Below are 19,502 nucleotides of genomic sequence, written 5' to 3'. Positions count from 1 at the left end.
GCTCAGCTGATCGTCTGCGTCGATGTAAGGCAACCACTGTCACGTGGTGACGATATATACCAAAAATAGCATTTTTCGAACATTCAGAAGTAAACGAGAACTGATCACATTTTTCATTCTTGCCAAAAAGTAAAACACTTGTCTCAAATGTGGCATAATCCAGGGACTACCACAGCATCCATGTATAACGTCTGATTCCAAATCGTTTGCAGTTTGTTTTGTTACGATGCTACTACGATGTCATTACGAAACCAAACCGATGTCAAATTAACCTGCGACACATCATATATGTGGTTTACAAAGGACGTGGAGATGACCGTGGCATCGTGACCAAAAATGAAATGATTGGTTGTCCAACTGTGGGCATGTCTTTTATTTCTGTGTTAAATGTGCAACACCAAAGTCCCGCCATTTATTTTTCATGGTTGGTTCGACCATAGTCGTCTGCACTAGTATCGCGAGTTCTAAGTTTGATTTATTATGTTGGCCGCTCGACACCGTATTCACCGCCTCTCTCTCGGTACCGACGCTCAACTCGGCGTTGCCGGGGAGGAAATCAACTCACCACGCCACGCCACGCCACCTCGCCACCTCTCTTTCCCGGAAACATGCTTTCCAATACGAGACCGATTTCTCTATAATTTCGGCCATTTAAAATCATATTCTGGACAAGATTTTTATCAATTAAATGGTCGGCTTCCATTGCTGCTCCAAATCACTCAGAAAATGGCAGTGCAAAAACCGCGCAAATTTATTTTACCGCCACTTTACAGCGGTTTTCACACAGACATCAGTTAATTCCGTTAACCAATGGCTGAAGCAATTTCACATCGACCAGACACGCCCCAACACAGATGACGAGATTTGACAGGATCGGTCAATGCGCATGCGTATAAAACAGCTGGTACTAATATCCTAATAACTAATTTTGCACTCGTACAATGCAAAATACATATTTGATTAGGTTGGTTGGCCATCAAGTACCATTCTATGGCATCCAATTCATATATCACCAATACCATAGTACAGAGTTATGTTAACAGCGAGTCAAAAATAAGACTAATATACTAAATTTGTATTTAATTAATTGAGATTACATCCTTGAATGGCCACGTGACGGTTTACAAGATTCTATGAACCACAACACTATAGTTAATTGTTGTAAACGCGCTTAGAGTGGTTTGTATGGATTACGTCATTTAGTATTGTAACACTCCGACAAGCTCTATATGACTGTACTTATAAGACTCCCTAGCTAATCATAACTTATATAGTGGGTTTTACACTAATGACCACGATTATAATGGCCATTTTTAAAAAAAACAACAAATCAACTGACTGTGTTCCAGGTGCGCAGTTTTTCTAACATCTTCCCTTATATGTCTAATGGTCAATCCATGAACGTTCGGGTTAGAAGTGACCTAATGTTTGCAATGCAAATCAAACCAAATAAAGTGATGTTCGATACCAGTATACAAGATATTGAATGTTTCAAAGAGATCCCGCGATATGATGACTGTAAAACATTGATTTATTCTGATTATATATACAATGATACATCGAGAGTACACAGTACACTGAAATAACAAGCAACTACATCCGATAGGTAAATTAAACATAAACGCCGCGAAATAGGACGAATACTCGGTATACAAAATATTTAAAGACTGTAAAAGTGAACTTGAGGAATATAAATAAAAAAATAAATAATTGAGGCAATACATGTATCTAAAGAAAGAAGCACAAGGCGGAGACAAGGAAGTGTAACGTCACACCTAAAGTAACCCAGAACGGGACAAATATTGTGACACATGGAATGGTCATAACATTCACTGAATGGAAAGTGATATGCAAATTTTGCAATAATGGAATGATACTTATTCATTATTATTCAGATCAGAGTTCAAAGGAATGTTGTCAACAAACTAAAATATTACACAAAGGAAATACGGTGCATGCGTACCGAGTGTTCACGTCTACCGGAAATCATCTACACATTAGTGTTGGCAGTGTACATGGATAGTTCCACTCGCCCTGAGTGCCTTGTAAATAACCTGACGTTCTGCATTCCATAATCGAAGATTCAGAACCGATACAGGACCAGCTTTCAACGAGAATCATCATCACTAACAAGTCGTTCGACTGTACATTTTGGTTGAAATATAAAAGGGACGATTTCGATGAATTGCCACTATCAAAGAATACAAACAGTACCAGTCAGTGATATTATAGAGGTTTGAAGATAATAGACATATTCATATTTAACAAGAGAGATTTGATATTGCCCATCACTATATGTGGTCGTGACGAATGATTTACGCAACGTAGTGTTGAAGTCCCAAGTGAAATACACTTACTTACCTAAAACCAAGTTGTCTACAAAGTACGTCTGGGACAGAGGTTGGATTTTTCATGACGTGTTTGTGGAAACAGAGGGCGCCACCAACTTCATTCACGTGTATTTCTACCACTCCTTCCCGTGCAACAATGCCACTGGGCAAACTGAGCTCTTTTAACAATCAGAATATGAAGTATAAATAAATATTCAATGCGACCATATTAGACACATATTTCAGGTGGATCGGTTCGGAATATATAATTGAAATCAATGCAATACGAGACAAGCCGTCCAACTACAATGTATAAACATCTAATTACCAAATTTCTGTATACGGTTGTCACATTTTACTACCATTGGAAAACGCATTAACAAATCAGTATATCCTTCATCAAGACATTCAGCCAAAGACGATTCACTTCCATAGCACGACAATACACGAAGACGTTGACTTTTTGGCACATTTGGTTCTAGGATATGTTGAACAACGCCACTGAAATATACGTACAAACGATTGAAGTGGGGACAAGGCGCAAAAAAGATTATGTAAATCAAGGAAGGGACACAGATTGAGTTGGATTTTTCTCGTCGGAGTATTGAGTACACTTACCTGTAACCCAGTTGTTTACAAGCAATGGCAGCAGTTGAAAAGTAACGAAACACATTGTACGATTCATACCACCCTTGTACGAGCAATGTATCCCAAGACGCACCATTCAAAGTCACCTGTACATGGCCCTCTCTCGGCAGGACACCCCCATGGAGTCGAACACCTATCGTGGTGAAAGTAGAGCGATAATGAGATATAATTTAAACAGCAAAAATTTGTCAAAGATTGGAAACAAGACACGCTATGTACACGTATGTACACTGGAAAACATTTTTCTTTAGGAAAGCCCTGTCTGTGAATTTAATCTAATAGAATTTCCATGAAAATTTGTCACGTGACGGTCGAATTGCTTGCGTTCATTGGATGACGGCGTGTATAACAACGCGATAGGTATACGCTGTGTGTGTGTGTGTGGGGGGTCTTTACACGGGAATTGACATCACTATATCTTATACACAAAACATCATATTTTATAGAACTCGAAGTCACATGCCTGTACAGGCAATTTTGTCAGGGAGTGATAGTTTGTAAGGCGTATTCATCAAAACAGGGTAGCTTTAGTACAACCGAAGCAAATTTCATAACTATGTTAAATGATTTGATTAGACACAGTGAAATATATACAAAACTATAATCAATTACTTCATACATAGCATGGTTAGGTCGCGTGAGTTGCGCCCTCTGTTGTGCTCCAAACCCAATACACGTCGGTAGTGGGTCTGATGCCGTTCGGCCGGCGAGGGCGCCACTCACTCCTACATGTCAGGCCAAATCATAAACTGTTGCCCGAACACATCTCATATGAGCGAAACTATTAAGCAGTTAATACTATATTTAACAGTGACAAGGACTCATGTTAGCAGGCCGCAGAGCGCCTAACGTTCGTCGAAGTTACTTCTTGTGGGCGAATTACACACATTATAAATTTGTTCGCTTATATGGTAAATATAACTAGGTCTGTGTGAGTTATCTTAGAAAGATATAAAGGTGGTTAAGAGCTTGTAATTTTGTATAATAAATTGAGCTTATAAAAATCAGCTCGTTCTGTACATGACAGCCACTTCATGATATAGTAACTTTATAGACTTCAAATAAGGGTAAGCCTACTTCTCCCGCGGAAACTACTACTCATTGTGACGAGAATGCTGCAATTGTCGACGTGCACTGAAGAAAGGAGCAGCAAACATGACCAAAAGCTTCACGTCCCCTGCGAGTGGACGCCAAACTGCGTTTTTTATACTAGTAGTACTGAGTGGCAGACATACCGAGACTCCACACGTAGACCCAAGTGATCGATGATTGGCAGTACCATTGTACACAACATATATTCAGTGCGCTAAATTACATCATTTTATATTAGGACACGCCTTGCTTCCACAAACATATTCTTTTTTTTTTACATATTTCTAAATACTTTCTAGGCTGCGGCTTGTTCTGGCTGCGATTGGTGTGTATGGAAGACAGTTTTTTGGAGAGCGCGTACAAAGTGTCATCTCATGTGAACGTATAAGCTCGACACGTTTTTTGCCAGCAACTAGAACGATGCTAAATGTGTCTCGATTGAATAATTCGTACATCATATAAGTTTTGTTGTTCGGATGCCGAAGGTCCGATGTAGACTACCACATTATGTTCAAGAGTAATATTCCCCTCGCATTAATTTACACACTCCGTACTTCAAGCATGGAACCTCCATGATTATTTAAATGTAGGGGTGACCCTAGTGTCACATGCGCAAACGGTTGTATGCAAAACCGTCGTCATGCATATTACAAAACATCGAACACATGCACACACTCGACATACATGCCAGTGTTAGTAATACTGACTTGTTACATGTTAATTTGTCATATGGGTGACATGGACAGGCTAGTTCTTCTGTAACAACTTCCACCCATCTTCTACTTTGTCAGCCCTCTCTTCTTCTGTCCACCCCAAAAACTACACAACCGTAGTTGGCAGGAAACGTTGAACCTTGTTATACTATTTAGAGACTGGATTACTTACGCAGGGAGTTGTTACGTATGCCGCATACAACACCAATAGTGCTGGTTTGCCGACACGACACGTCTTTAGATATGGAATATTCACACTGTTCGATTGCAGTCTCGTCCCCATTGCAAAGCAGACTTCTCATAACAACAGATGCATTACTTTTTCCAGGTCCGAAATGACTGTTATACCGAGGAGATGCACCGCCCCTTGGAAACAAATATAATATTTGTATCGTATAAAAATGAGAAACAAAAAAACCTTCTTTCCATGGATGTCTATATCTCATCAGGCAAGTTTATAATATTGAAAAAAGAGATAGCGATGGGGGGGGGGGGCAAATTAGCGAAGCACACTGAACAATGGGAATCATTCAATATGCGGCGACGTTGACATACCCCTATTCTTTTCTTTTTACTTTACTTTATATTCGTATTCTTATAATTATCTCGTTACCATGTTTTTTGTGTAGAAATTGTACTCTTTTGATGGGATAATTTTATGTATTTACCCATGGCAAGTGGTTAACGTATAAATAAAATAAATTAAAATAAAATAAAATAAAATAAAATAAAATAAAATAAAATAAAATAAAATAAAATAAAATAAAATAAAATAAAATAAAATAAAATAAAATAAAATAAAATAACAAAACAAAAGTAACGTGTAAAACACAGAGGCGGCGTCACGAAGATTTGCATGAAGGGGCGAAACCTGTTTACCCACCTTGCGCCAAAGGCGTGACCTTACAGGGGCATGCTCCACCTTGAACATTTGGACATCTGAAACGCTATTTCCTGCATTTTGAAGGACCAACTTTGCTGACACAGAGGGTTTCAGCTTGATTTTGAAGGGCGGCGCCCCCAACATTTTTTTCGAGGGGGCAATTGCCTCCTTTGCCCCCCACCGTGCAGCCGCAACTGAAACAACAGTATTAATCACTGTACAGGACTAAATATATCATAACATTTGTTTTATATATTCATTTGACAATTACCTGATTCCGATATGTCGACAAATAACCACGGCTTCCACGTGTTTGAAGTGGCCCTTCGTCCCACATAGTGATAACCATTCATTGTATGCCCACACTTCGACACTGCCTTCAATCTCGTTTCCATCAACCAGACGTAAGGCTGTATGCAAAAATATAGTATATCATTTGTTGTTTATATATGGTTATACGTATTCAATACTTTGAGATAATCACTGAATGACGAAATAACCAATTAACGAGTTACGGCGGGATATTTCAGTTACATTTATTTTTACTGTTTTATAATCACGCTTAACGTAAACGTGAACATGGTAAATGTTACATACATTTCCATGGAACAGTCTGTGGTGTCATCTGTCCTACCGTACTCACTGCCAAGAAGAAAAAAAAAACAGTTTTATTTGAAAATGTAGCTCACCCTAAAATGTGCTAGCATATTTCCATAGTAATTCCCAGTGATATTATACTGTTAATTTATATATCGGTTTAGTACACCCATTAGTATCTCATTGATTCTGGTAGACCATGCCGATCGTTGACCCTATTTATAATAATTCAACCATGTTCAAAACAGTGATGTAATAAGGATGACAAACAAGTAATCAGAGATGCTTGCCTATAATATGTATGCGGTGTAAGTTTGTATATATACCAACACGAATTAGCTTAGTTATAGAAGCCATGTTGTTTATCTACTAAGCAACTCAGACTTCGTTTAATGTTACTCTCGGGAATATCTATGAGTTAATGGGTGTGACATTATTTAAACTGGGGGTCAGCAATTGAGTGAAAATTATTTGTTCCTACTATAATTGGTTTCAGGGCCGCATTTGAACAATTGTAAGGAATATCTCTGTTTCTTCAATTCCTGCATATCTCCAACAATCAGAGGTCCCACTACTTAATAAATAACTCCGATCATACCTTCTAGCAGTTCATTGACATCATACTCGCCCAGTACCACGACCGCAACAACAGCCACGATGGCAATGACACACACAGTAAGTACGATAACTGCCACAGCTATTAACATCAAGCGACCGCCGGAGTACGATATCTGGCGAGCCGCGGGCGACAAGTCTGAATTACAATGCACATCCATATCTCGGCCGCCGATATGGCAGTGGCACAGCTGGAAATATCGTAAAGTAAGCGTTATGTTTTCGAGCACGACACTGGTTTACCGTATTGTTGAACTTTGACATTTCACTGTGACAGGTTTAAAGGCCGTACTTAACCCAAGATATTTTATAAGTGTCGAATTCCGGTTTTTTATTGGTCACGTGTTAAGCATTTAAACAAGGCGCTACACCGAACCGTGTCACAAAACAAGATTGCTTTCTGTTGTGTTAGATATGATGTAATATTAACCATAAACCTACAGCGACCTTTAATATATCTTTTTCTTTCTAAGTGTTTCCCTATTGAACTCAACAGCATGTATAATGTATTTCTTAATGGTACCTGTAGGTGGATCACTTGAGGATTTGATGCATAAAAATCGTGTCATTTAATTGTTTTTTTTTCAACTTTATTTTCCTTTAATGTATCTCCTTATATTTTACTACAAAACGCTAAATCTAGTGTAAATTAGGAAGATTTAACATGGCCGGATTGAGTTATATGGATGTATTACTTGAGAATGTTGATGAAGCCTATGCCATTGTTTCTATTGCTTGTTTTGATAACATTCTTACATTAATAAAAGCGCGGCTACACTAATCGTAAATAGTCTCTCAACCTACTGTAGGGATTTATTTAGAATGTTGTGTTGAGGACGCTGTTTTTCGTTATAAAGTGTATAGCAGTCTTCTACAGAGTTGTGGTTAGTGGCCACATGTATATACTGAATCCGTTTGATCGCATTTCGACTTGAGTGAAACTAAGACATATGCTTTTTCTGGAATAGCGTAACTGAATAGGACATACTTACCATTCATGAATACCCGGGCCTATACGTGACGTCAGATACGCAGCTTTCGTATTTTGGCGTTGGTTCATTGGAATTTCGGTTCATTTACTCACTGTAAGTCCGCGCTCATTACTTGCTATATAAGTTCTAAACGTTAGACGCATGGAGCCTGGAACAGCCACTGGTGGCGCTGTATACAATAGAGACCTATTGAGGCTTGTCGTCGCTCATGTAGATTTGGGTAAAACCCCAAAACAGTTGTTAAATTTGGTGACCAGTTTAGTATGATAGAAAGCATTTACAGTCTTCAAAATTACCACAATAGACAGAGTGGGACCAAGACCGAAATACGTGATTCCGACGTTCCACTTTCAAATAATATTCATGAGATATACCCACGTCATAACTGTCAGCATCCTTTATTTCATGTTTTGTCATATTACCTCAAACCCTGCAAAAAACGTCCTGTACAATCTGCACATGCTCTTCCCAAGATTTTGAATAAATTAAAATGTCATCAATTAAATTCTCAACTTTACCTTCAAGACCTACCAACAACTTGAAAATACGCATCATATAGGAAAAAGAGGCTGGTGCATTCACAAGCCCGAAAGGCATAAGTCGAAACTGAAATATACCATCAGATGTGAGAAAGGCTGTCTTTTCTTTAAACCCCTCACCCATCGGGATCTGCCAGTACCCTTGGTTAGATCAATTTTGGTGAAGTACCGACCGTGAAAATAGGTCTTCAGGTGATGGCATTGGTTCTGCATCGAACACTGTAATGCTATTGAGTTTGCGAAAATCAATACAAAACCTAACACCCCTGTAACCACTTTCTTGTCATTCAGTTTGTCTCTTTCGTAATATGCAAGTTAGCATGATACATTTTCACCTTGCCTTTTACACCCATTCTGTAATCCGTCATACCCACTCTCTTCTTAATTACATATGGCCCCTGCCATTGCATCAACAACTTATTGTGGTCAGTGGGAAGTAACACTAACACTTTATCGCCGGGTTGGAACTTCCTATACCTGGCCTTCCTATCATAATACTTTTTGTATCTAACCTTTGCCTCAGCTAACTCAGCTTGAGCAATTTACATGTCTCTTCAAGCCGATTTCGCAAATCCAGGACATAATGGTAAGTAGTTTTAACGTCTGGTGTAGTAGCCTCCTTTGTGCACAACACTCTTAAAATCATCATTGGGTCCCTCACTGTTCTGCCATAAATAAGATTGAAGGGTGAAAACCCTAAACTCTCCCGAGGAGCTTCTATTGTAGCCTTACACTGTGACAATAACCTTGTTAAAGGTTATTAGCATAATGTGTACGCAGTGCGCATACTTCAGGCTCTTTTTCCGTATCCCACAATGTATTCGTCATCACAGTGATGTTACGTTTCATGCAACGTAACATTCAGCACCGTCAATGAGGTTTCACCACATTGATGGTGCTGAACGTTGTGTTCGGATTCGAAGACCGCACATAAGCAATGCTACCAGATATATACAGCTAACAAGCCACACCAACCCAGCGACGGCTTAGGATTTGTACACACTCCCACCATGTCATACGCTGTATTGTGTTGATCTTCTGGTATACAGAATATTCTTCGCTATAAGGAGAAACTGCCAGGTCTCGCATGAGTGTGTTATCCTGCAAATCGGTTGGTAACTGGAACGGCACTTCTGATATTGTATGAATTAAAGTAAATTTTGCTTGAGAACATTTGAATGCAACAAGTGTTATAATGAAAGTATTGGACAAGAGATATGACTAACATATCACATGATATCAGATACGGACATGTGATCTTATTAATATGCATAACTGGAATACCTGAGGAATAATGCAGATACACACATGAACAATGCTATATTAAAGACATTGAAAAAGAGACGACTGACGTATGAGAATAATTTATGTAAGTATACTTTTTAATACTTTAACTGATGTTCGCTATTTTCGCTGAAGGAATGATTCGGTAAAAATAATATCCAGCAAATATACCCTTTTCCCTATATTTTACATTCAACTTGCCAAAAACCAATGAAAATAAATTCCTACAAAACACCACAAAAGTCTTTTCATCTAATCCATTATAAATCATCGGTTCACATTGCCTAAACAGCTCAATTTAATCAGGTTTGTTAATCTATCTTTAGTGCCTTCGCGCTTAGCCTTGAAAGCTGGTAATTAGTGCTTTGCAATTTTTTTTTTATTTGAAACAAAGAGAAAAAAGATGAGACTGTGCCCACCGTTGGTGGCTTATATCGTGATCACGCATGTGATGGTCGATTGGTTGATTCTTGAAGTTTCATAAAAAAAATAGAGTATGACAGTAGCATTAAATATTTACAAGTATGCTCCGACTTTTATTGTTTTAATGGTGCAATTTCCAAGCAAACACGTTAATAGCAATTTACTGCACGTACAATAATTATGGAACATATATATGATTATATAACGAATTATAATAAACATAAACCATAAGAATTCCACATAATATGGTATGACAACATACATTGTAACATCATTATGACACTGTTTACAAATGGAAACTTGTTCAATGCGAAATCCTGTGCCGCTGGGAGTATTGTGACGAATATATCAATTGGCTTCTCAATTAATTCATGGGATAAAATCATCAATAGATTATTCAATATGGCTATATGGGTTGGTTATATTGGCTCTGTAATTGTAAAACATATTAACAGTGTCATCGAATACTGCCGAGTAAACAGCATCTGTACATCTGCGTATACACACATTTGAAAACATGAACGATATACTAATTATAAATTCGCTCATTTTCTATTTCAATTATAATAAGCAAGCTTTGTGCTGAGTGTGCAGTTACAACATGAATCGTAACATTTGATGGCGATGTAGAAATGAATGTGAACGACATATCGCTAATTTACATTGTTTTGGACAGCAATTAAATGTGCCATGTTTAGCGTCAGTCACCAACCATATCTTTCAATAGACGCATGTTGATCTCCCACACCACTAGATGCAAAACTCTTACCTGGTCTAGCTCAAGTTATACTTTAACAACCACTTTGCCGAACTTGTCGCCACTGAAAATCCCCTTAAACGCCTTGGGCATATTTTCAAATCCCTCTATGACAGCCTCTTTGTATTTCAGTCTCCCCTGTACAATTAGAATAAAGGTTTGTTCATATAACTCAGAACGTTGATAGTGTACTATATTAGTTACTATAGTAAACAGATATGAAAAGTGGATGCTAAGTAAATCATTGAAGTACTTGTCAAACACACCATCATTATAAGGCGGGCATTATAAGTAACACAACGCTTCAGTGACAGAAATGGATGGACAAAAAGCCGTCCACATATTTTGTGATCTGTACTTGTCCGTTAGTGAAAAATATTTGTTAGACAGACTTACTATGGTGTAAAAGGCGAACTACTTTACTTCCGAACATGCAAGTTAGTTTGATTGACCATACACTGAACCACGTGTATTAGAAATCACAGTGAAATGGTGTCATCTTCCATACCACCTGTTTTTGCAGCATTTATACCTGACTTCTTGTTATTGACAGTTAATATTATCGGACAATATGATACAATCCTACCTCTTTAATCCATCCGATCATTTCAATCAAAGCTTTATGCAACACATCTGGTTTGTCAACCATATCAAAAAACAAAAAACCTTTGATGCTTAGACGTTTCATCAATATAGTGATTTCAGCGCCAGGAACTGTCAGGGAACATATACAATTAAAATATGTTAACCAGGGCAGGACCAAGATAAACAAAATCAAAAAGAGAGAACACGGAAGAATGAAGGATTTTGGGTGAGTGGACACATCTACATTGACGTCATCATTGCCACATTGCATTGTGGGATATGGGCTGAGTAACATCTGTTTTAGTAAATAGTTTATTGAAACATACTGCATGACCAGATAGACCCTTCTCCGTATACCTCATATGAAGTAATTGTGATATTATCATTCGTGAGAAGAAACCACAAGATAATTGGAGGCTGTTAAATATTTTAAACATTGATGTCCCCCATTTACTGTCCCTCCTACTAACGAATTGGATCATATCACCAAATAATGATTATCATGATGATTTGGTGATCATGATTTGGTTGCTTCCTATGGGATTTCTGTCTGTAATATGATTGCAGATTTGTTTTTTGATTGATATATGTGGTCGTGTTTGTCCTTGTGACTAGGTGTGGTTGTTTGACCAGTAAACTTGATTTGACATTTTTCCCTGACATGACTTTGGAACATCATTACGACGGCTGTGGCATGCCAGCAGCAGAAGCTTACTCTTCACGTGCACCTGGTCTGACTCCCTTGTGGGGTTTGTGATGTTCCGCTTCCATCAATTTTGTCAGTATATTTTTTCTAGACTACTGATATTTGGAGAATGGCTTATTGGTACTACTATAATTATTATTACTACACCTTTGTCCTGTTCCGATTTATTGTATTGCGAAATCACTCCAAAGACAACAACACGTGCTCTTTCGTTTAAATGGCCATAAGTAACAGCTGAGCTTAATCCACCAACCTGTGAAAGAAAGGATATAATAACTGAATAATGATTTGTTTTCATTTTATTACAAACAGATCTTCACGTGAAGCTGTCGTTATTGCATTTAAGTCCCTATATTATTACTTATCAACACGGGTCTAGAATTTCGAGATGGAAATATCAATGAAGCAGCACATATAAATTACTGCAGAGACCATTAGTCATACCAAAATCAGCCGCTCGAGACGTTTTTTTTCCAATGCCAGCATGGCGAGTTACTTCAAAGTCCATCAATTTTGAGTTGAGAAGCTTTGATGTTAAACTCCTAAATTATGTATTGCAATGAGAATGGTCAGGTGTTCAAGTGATCGGATGTTGGCTCGGATAACTGAGAACTAAATTTATAATTTCCCTCCGAAATACATTCGGAACTCAGACGTATAATTTCGTACGAAGTGGCAAAGCTGAGAACTTCGCTGAAACGATACAGTCCGATCAGCTTGCAATGTTATATTACTCGTAAACAAAATTCCCAATACGTCGCTATTATACTAAAACAAGATAAATATGAAAAGACAGCCAAGCCCCTGTCAATATTTCCAGTGTACACTTGGCCGGTACTTATGTCAGAGTATCATGCAATCTGCAACAACGACCGAAAAAACATTTTTATTTTTTTTGCTAAAAGTCATTGCAGACAGGGTTTTTCATGTTTCTATGCCTGTGAACGTCTAGTTGAATACAATACGTCTACTTTTTTTTTTTTTATTAAAAAAACGTTTTTGTGCTAGGCGACAGTTCCGGACTTTGAGTGCTGACACATAGTGTATTTTTCCACAGAAGTCATTCCATGTTTGGGACTACATGACAGGGCTGTGCGGCCATCTACCTATCGAATGGCAATTTAATGTGCTATTCTGGCGTCAACCGGGCTAGGTCATACACATGCACCTGCGGGCCTTAACCAAGGTTCCCCCAAAGTCGCATTCGTTAGTGAATGAATCGCGGCCAATCTCAATTGGCCTTCCCATTGAGTCTGTGGCACACTCACCCAAAGTAGGAGTCGACCCTTTTGATGTTCAGCCTAAGGTAGGATTTTAAATACCGATCATGAGTCTGATGCGACAACCACTATGCTACCAGTTATATACGTCTACTTAATATATGCCCAAAACAGCAATCGATTGCAACACAATAACATTAATTTACTGAGGTGCCTATGAATACTCACATTATCAAAGAAACAGTCTATTCCATTAGGCGCCGTTCTTGTTAAAGCCTCGTCGAGTTGCTCTGTCTTGTAGTTGAAAGCTTCGTCAAATCCAACTTCTTTAAGAAAGGCCACTTTCTCATCAGACCCAGCACTTCCAACAACTTTACATCCCTATCAACATAATCAATTGTTTGCAATTTAAGATGTCACTCTGTGTGTTGGAAATCGTTCAATAAATTCAAAATTGCCATATTTTATTCAGTTTCAATAAATAAATCTTATAATTGAAACCACTATTTAAAAATGTAAATCCCAATATTGCTCTGTGCTAGGATTCTGTTGCCAAAACACACAACAACCAAACTATTTTCAAGAATATTTAACACATACGGGTTACCATATTATGAGTATTACGAGGATGCCGAAAAGACACGAAGACAGTACAGCGGGAGTATCGACCGACGCGCAGCAACGGCGTACTGTCTTAGTGCATACTTTGTGGTATCTTCATACTAACCTTATTATTATACATCTTTTCCTCCCAATGATACATCATGGGAATGCCGAGATCCAAAAAGTTTAGAACAGGATCAGCAAACTTCTTTGTGTGAAGTCTGGTCAGACCCGGGTGGCAGCCATGGTTGTTTTTATTATAAGAGGACGCTTCTGCGCGCAATCATTCCATAAAATACCGCAAACTTACGGCACGCTTTAACTTATGGCGTTACGTTGACAGATGTATAACAATTCTCATTATCAGATTACACATTTTGAATTACCTTAATCTTGGCTATTTGTCCAACGGTGATTCCCACTGCGCCAGCGGCAGCATTCACGTAAACTGTTTCACCTTCCTTGGGCTGACAACAATCCAATAAACCAAAATAGGCACTCAACCTTCAATAACAGTTGTAACAATATTACTAAGCGCCTCTGGGATTCGAGACAATAGTACGTTTTCATGCATAATTTGTACACGCAAGTGTTATTTCATGTACGAGTTAGAATGTGTTCGGTCTGTGGATATCAGTCCTCTTAAACTAATATGCTCGTTTGTATCGGGAAAAAAACATTATTCGAAAAAACACACTTTTGACAATTGCTAATCTTACATAACAGTCGACTTGCGGGTTTATGTATCACGTGATATGGTCATCAGTGTACGTAATACAAACGGTTGTCTCGTTTGTAGAAATAATAATCAAATACAATACACTATATGGTAGGCAAGGAAATGGCTGACGTTAAACACCATGAAATCGGACATGGAACAAAAACCTACCCTGGCATGCCGAGTAGTCCTATTGCATAGCTTATAGGAATGTCTGGAGGAAAGTCAATCTTACGGAATGTGCCATCCAGCTGTAATTTAAATTAAATTGTAAAACCATAATCAGTATGACAAGTTTGATTTTAATACGCTATATCGATTTAAATTTTGATATACAAAATAGCACACGTCGAATACCAATAAAGCACCACTACGATTATTGTTCTTGGATAGTTAGAATATCCGTCAAAAATGAAGATATGTATAACCTCTGTCACAAAACCGGTATGTCTCTTATCTGGTACGCTATACGTCGTCCAGCCGGTATTACACACTAGCAAGTCGCCTACATTATAATTCGGATTCTTACTTTCAACCACCCTGAAAGAGAAACGGTATTTCACATAAAATTTGTTAATATATTTTCATCAATATTACAGTGTTCTGCCATTCTACAAGGTTTAAGCCGAAGCCAGGCACGCCCCTTTCCCCCCCCCCCACTCAGGATCCATAGGGGGCCGCATGCGCGTTCCCATTTTCTCGGGAAAGGGGGTACTTTTTGACGATCTGTCTCGGGAACATTATCCCGAGAAAATCGTAGAAAAGGGGGTATTTTTTGCTTGTTTTCCCGCGATTCTCAAAATAGGGGGTGTATTTCAAAACACAAGAACAAGCATAGGCCCCCCTAAATATAGGGAGTGGGGGGGGGGCGGGCCCTTTTCTGACCTGTTTTATATCCCTGCTTGCTATTCGCCTTCAAGCGTGATCCACGGTGATGCTATTGTTTAAACCTCCAATTATATGTCTGCATTTCATTATTTTCAAAATCCCATAGCCGCTATGTGTTTCTCTATGTCAATCGCTAGAATCCCCTTCATTTGCGTTAAATCGTCTGTTACAGCAAATGTGATTGGCTGATACAATGGGCGCCTACTCCGGTTAACATCGCTCATACGGAGCCTGAAAGCCAAAGAGTCTGAATGCAGAAAACGTAAGCGTTTGTACATTTACGTGAGCTATTTTTCATACTGCATGCGTTTAATAAACAACTACACTGTACATTCAGGAGAAACTTTGGCGAATAATGTTTTTTAGGATTTATTATGATAAATGTTCGATTTAACTGTGATTTAGTGGACGCTTGCAGACCTTATCCTGCCTTCGACAAATTTGCTCAGGTTTGGTCATTTTAGAAGTATGTAACAAGTATTTACAAATATTCTTTCGAACTATCAGGGGGTAAATCTTCTTTCTCGGGTTTCTCCACACTTGTCAGGGGGGAAACTCGTCTCGTCTCTATATCTCGTCCCCTTGAGGTACGGGATCGGGAAAGTCACTTTAACTTTACAGTCAAATAAGGCACACACAACGAAATACGTTTCAGCTCTCGTCTTAGTCGGTCTTTTGGAGCACTCTATAAGACACAGCGCCCTGGGGAAAAGTCCCCAAGACTATCGCAAGGTTGAACCAAGACTCGCCCAAGACTGGACTGCCTCAAGGCTCGCCCCTGGACTCTCTCGGACTGCGTCTGTCGTGGAGTATTCGCCAAGACCAACTCAAACTCTCTTTATTCATTTTCAAAACTCTAACCAATTACAAAGCAGTAAAAAGACTCTAGGGCGTAAACTTCAATCATAAAGCCAATCACACTAAGTACTGAATACGTCATATCTTTTGATTAATCGTTCACTACATTAATAACTACGGATGTCAGAATAGCGACGGTATCTGGTAATTAGTTCCAAACCACTGAGCCAAGTTCCGTCCAAAACTTCAAATAGGCCTACACGATGACAAACATAACACAGCAATTCGCTAATAATCAGTTAATTAAGTCGGTCAACAGATACGCAAAAACAAATTCATGACAGAACCTTCGATTTACCTGAGCGAATCTGTGAACCATTGACATCAATTTGTTTTTAATTAAATTTTCACCATGTATTATTAATTCCAGCAATGTGGCAAATGTTACTTCATTACTGGCCTTGTTCACTCCCGTGTAGAAGCACACTATGGGAGTCTTTGCGATTAGTGCGTCTGTATGTGTGTCAGTCTGTCTGTCTGTCTGTCTGTCCGTCCGTTCGTTCCACTAATAGTTAAAAACAAATCATCATATTTTAATAAAACTTGGTACATAGATGCTCTGGGATAATTATCAGACCTGATTAGTTTTTGGTTAAAATCCGTGCATATTAATTATCTATTTTGCATACTAATTAGCCGATTTTAATCATGTTTACTTGTTTCTCATGTACAATTCAACAGATTTCAATAAAACTTTATACATGGATGATCTTGAATAATACGCAGACCTGATTAGTGTTTGGTTGAATAATTTGCATATTAATTAGCTAATTTTAAGCTGTTTAACTTTTTCCTCAGGAACAATTCTAAAGATTTCAATAAAACTTGATACATAGATGCTCTTGGTTGCTGTGCAGACCTGATTGGTTTTGGTTGAAATTCATGTATATTAATCACTCAATTTCCATATAAATTAGTCAATATTTAGCATTTCTTCCAATATCTCAACCACTCATCAGATTCAATGAAACTTAGTACTTAGATGTGTTGGGATAAGCCATATGTATGTTCAATTTATGGTTAATTTTGTGCATAATAACTACCTAATTTTCATAAATTAACCAATTTATAGGTGCTCCACAGATAATCAAATGTTAATGAAACTAGGTGCATGAGTGCTTTTGGATAATCCACATATCTGATTACTTCAGGGTTGAAACCCATGCATATTAATTACCTGTTGTTGGTTGCATGTGTCTTGCATAACTGTAATGTAGATATAGTGATATGCAACCAGCGCTAACAATGTGATATGACTAATGTATGGTCATGTGACCTCAATAATATGCATAACTATAATATTTTAAGTACTGTTAGGGGCATGTAATTGGTGCTATAATTTAGTTGTCTGACAAGATATATGACCAAAATATGAAATCATTATATATGGTAATTATTTCATTGAATATTTGGAACCTGGAACCATCACTTGCAGTTATATATTTAAATGCTGTATCTGCTCTATTAGAATCATATGTGCTTACTGTAAATATTAAGGACAACGACAAGTCCATGGTCAAAATAAGACATATTTCAATGATTTTGCATGAAATAAACATGATTTTTGCCTTATGTGCATAAAAATGTGCTTCTAATATAGTAAATGCAGTATTTCTTATTTGTACTTCATGACTCCTAAGGATTTTTTCAAACAAGGGACCAGGGGCACGGCACCCTCATGTGGCCACAGTCTTCAACTGTGAACTGTCTGATAGTAATTTTAGCCCCAAGGAAGCCATAATATGCTCCATTTTAACTTTAGAATTATCAACAACACCACACCCTGGTAGGAAGAATCCTATCTCCCCCACTTGGTGGTGCCGCTGAATTGCAGTGCTCCCTCTTGCAGTTTTTTTTTCTAGAAAAACACCTGACTCCAATACCTTCAGCAGACTAATTATATATTCCTGACTTACCGTGCAACCTGTTCACCCAGTATTGTGTCAACACCCTCTTTCACACCAGACATAAACAACCTGTAATATGATATGTGACCATGTCATGAAATTATAAAAAAAAATAAAAATAAGACATATAGGTCAACGATTTGTCTATTTAAGTTTAGGAGATGGTATAGTAGTTGTGATAGAGGTCAATCATAAATCTCGCTGCTATAGGGTTGTACAGTATTCACATGAACCATCAGACATTGTACATGATTATTAACAATGTTACAATACTTGACTTTGGTAAAAAAAAACTAGTTACCGGAAATAACAACTTGAGACAACCAACATTTATGATTGTCTTCAATTAAAATATATTCTTTAAATAATTTGAAGGGCATGGGTCCTCAATGATGTATAGAACGAGTGTTAATCACATTGTGATTGTACTGGACCAGTGACAACTCAGGGTGCGATAGCAGAAATTAGAAAGCAAAATATTAGTGTTGCGTCCCTCGAGTTTTTAACGGTTTTCCCCTTACATGTGTTAACATACCGCATATATGGGTCCACTGACAGATACAAAGCTTTCACCAATATCTCTGAAAAGACAAATACATGCGAGGAGAGTGATCAGTTTATCAAACTACATGTAATACCATTGCATTACGTGATCACTTGCATTTATTGATGTATTTTGGCAGATTACTGGGCCTTTTCGTTCAATTTGTTCAACAAACCTCTTATTAAGCTTCAGACAAACAACATGAGATTCCAAATTCCTAAGAGTAAATCACAGGCTATTATAGAGTATGCAGTTTCATATTCGAGTTCACTCTCAGCTGACCCGGTATATACAACAACCATTGTTACCATTGACGATTGTCCCGTAAACTTACCGCCATCTTTCAACTCTGGCAACTTGGTTTCTAGAATTTTAAAATCTGTGAGTTGAGGTATTCCTTCTACCTGCTTGGCCAGTACAAATCTTTTGATGTTTGACATTGTATTAGTAGTCTGATATGCTCGTTACACGCTACAAATTCATAAGCGCATTCATGTCAGAGGTCAAATAAGCACCAGTGACTCATTCGGGCTCATTCCATTTTTAAAACTAAACAGCTCTCTCAGTTTAGACTCACTACATCGTTTGTATTGGGTCTAA

At 38.0% G+C, this 19,502-nt stretch overlaps 2 protein-coding genes across 2 annotated transcripts; both read right to left on the bottom strand.

Annotated features, from left to right (window-relative positions):
• Positions 1 to 1,513: 1,513 nt before the first annotated feature.
• On the bottom strand, positions 1,514 to 6,382 carry LOC102800550 (neurotrypsin-like). The gene is made up of 7 exons (XM_006819114.3): positions 6,264 to 6,382; positions 5,938 to 6,076; positions 4,956 to 5,149; positions 2,949 to 3,111; positions 2,659 to 2,831; positions 2,362 to 2,509; positions 1,514 to 2,191 (listed from the first exon to the last, which is right to left on the bottom strand). Exons 1-7 carry the CDS (start codon positions 6,289 to 6,291, stop codon positions 1,987 to 1,989), a joined length of 1,050 nt encoding a protein of 349 aa, XP_006819177.2. The 5' UTR covers positions 6,292 to 6,382; the 3' UTR covers positions 1,514 to 1,986.
• Positions 6,383 to 10,201: 3,819 nt separating this feature from the next.
• Positions 10,202 to 19,404, bottom strand: LOC100375280 (prostaglandin reductase 1-like). Its single transcript, XM_006819113.3, has 11 exons — positions 19,237 to 19,404; positions 18,894 to 18,939; positions 18,368 to 18,427; positions 15,134 to 15,245; positions 14,877 to 14,956; positions 14,374 to 14,491; positions 13,613 to 13,765; positions 12,312 to 12,417; positions 11,460 to 11,587; positions 10,886 to 11,011; positions 10,202 to 10,546 (listed from the first exon to the last, which is right to left on the bottom strand). The coding sequence occupies exons 1-10, from the start codon at positions 19,340 to 19,342 to the stop codon at positions 10,901 to 10,903; spliced, it is 1,020 nt and encodes a 339-aa protein (XP_006819176.1). The 5' UTR covers positions 19,343 to 19,404; the 3' UTR covers positions 10,202 to 10,546; positions 10,886 to 10,900.
• Between the last annotated feature and the right edge of the window lie 98 nt (positions 19,405 to 19,502).

This window comes from Saccoglossus kowalevskii, chromosome 1, assembly GCF_978046115.1.
Source record: "Saccoglossus kowalevskii chromosome 1, keSacKowa6.1, whole genome shotgun sequence".
Taxonomy (NCBI): domain Eukaryota; kingdom Metazoa; phylum Hemichordata; class Enteropneusta; family Harrimaniidae; genus Saccoglossus; species Saccoglossus kowalevskii.
Note: the sequence above shows the minus strand (reverse complement) of the source record. Positions and strands in the feature narration are given on the sequence as shown.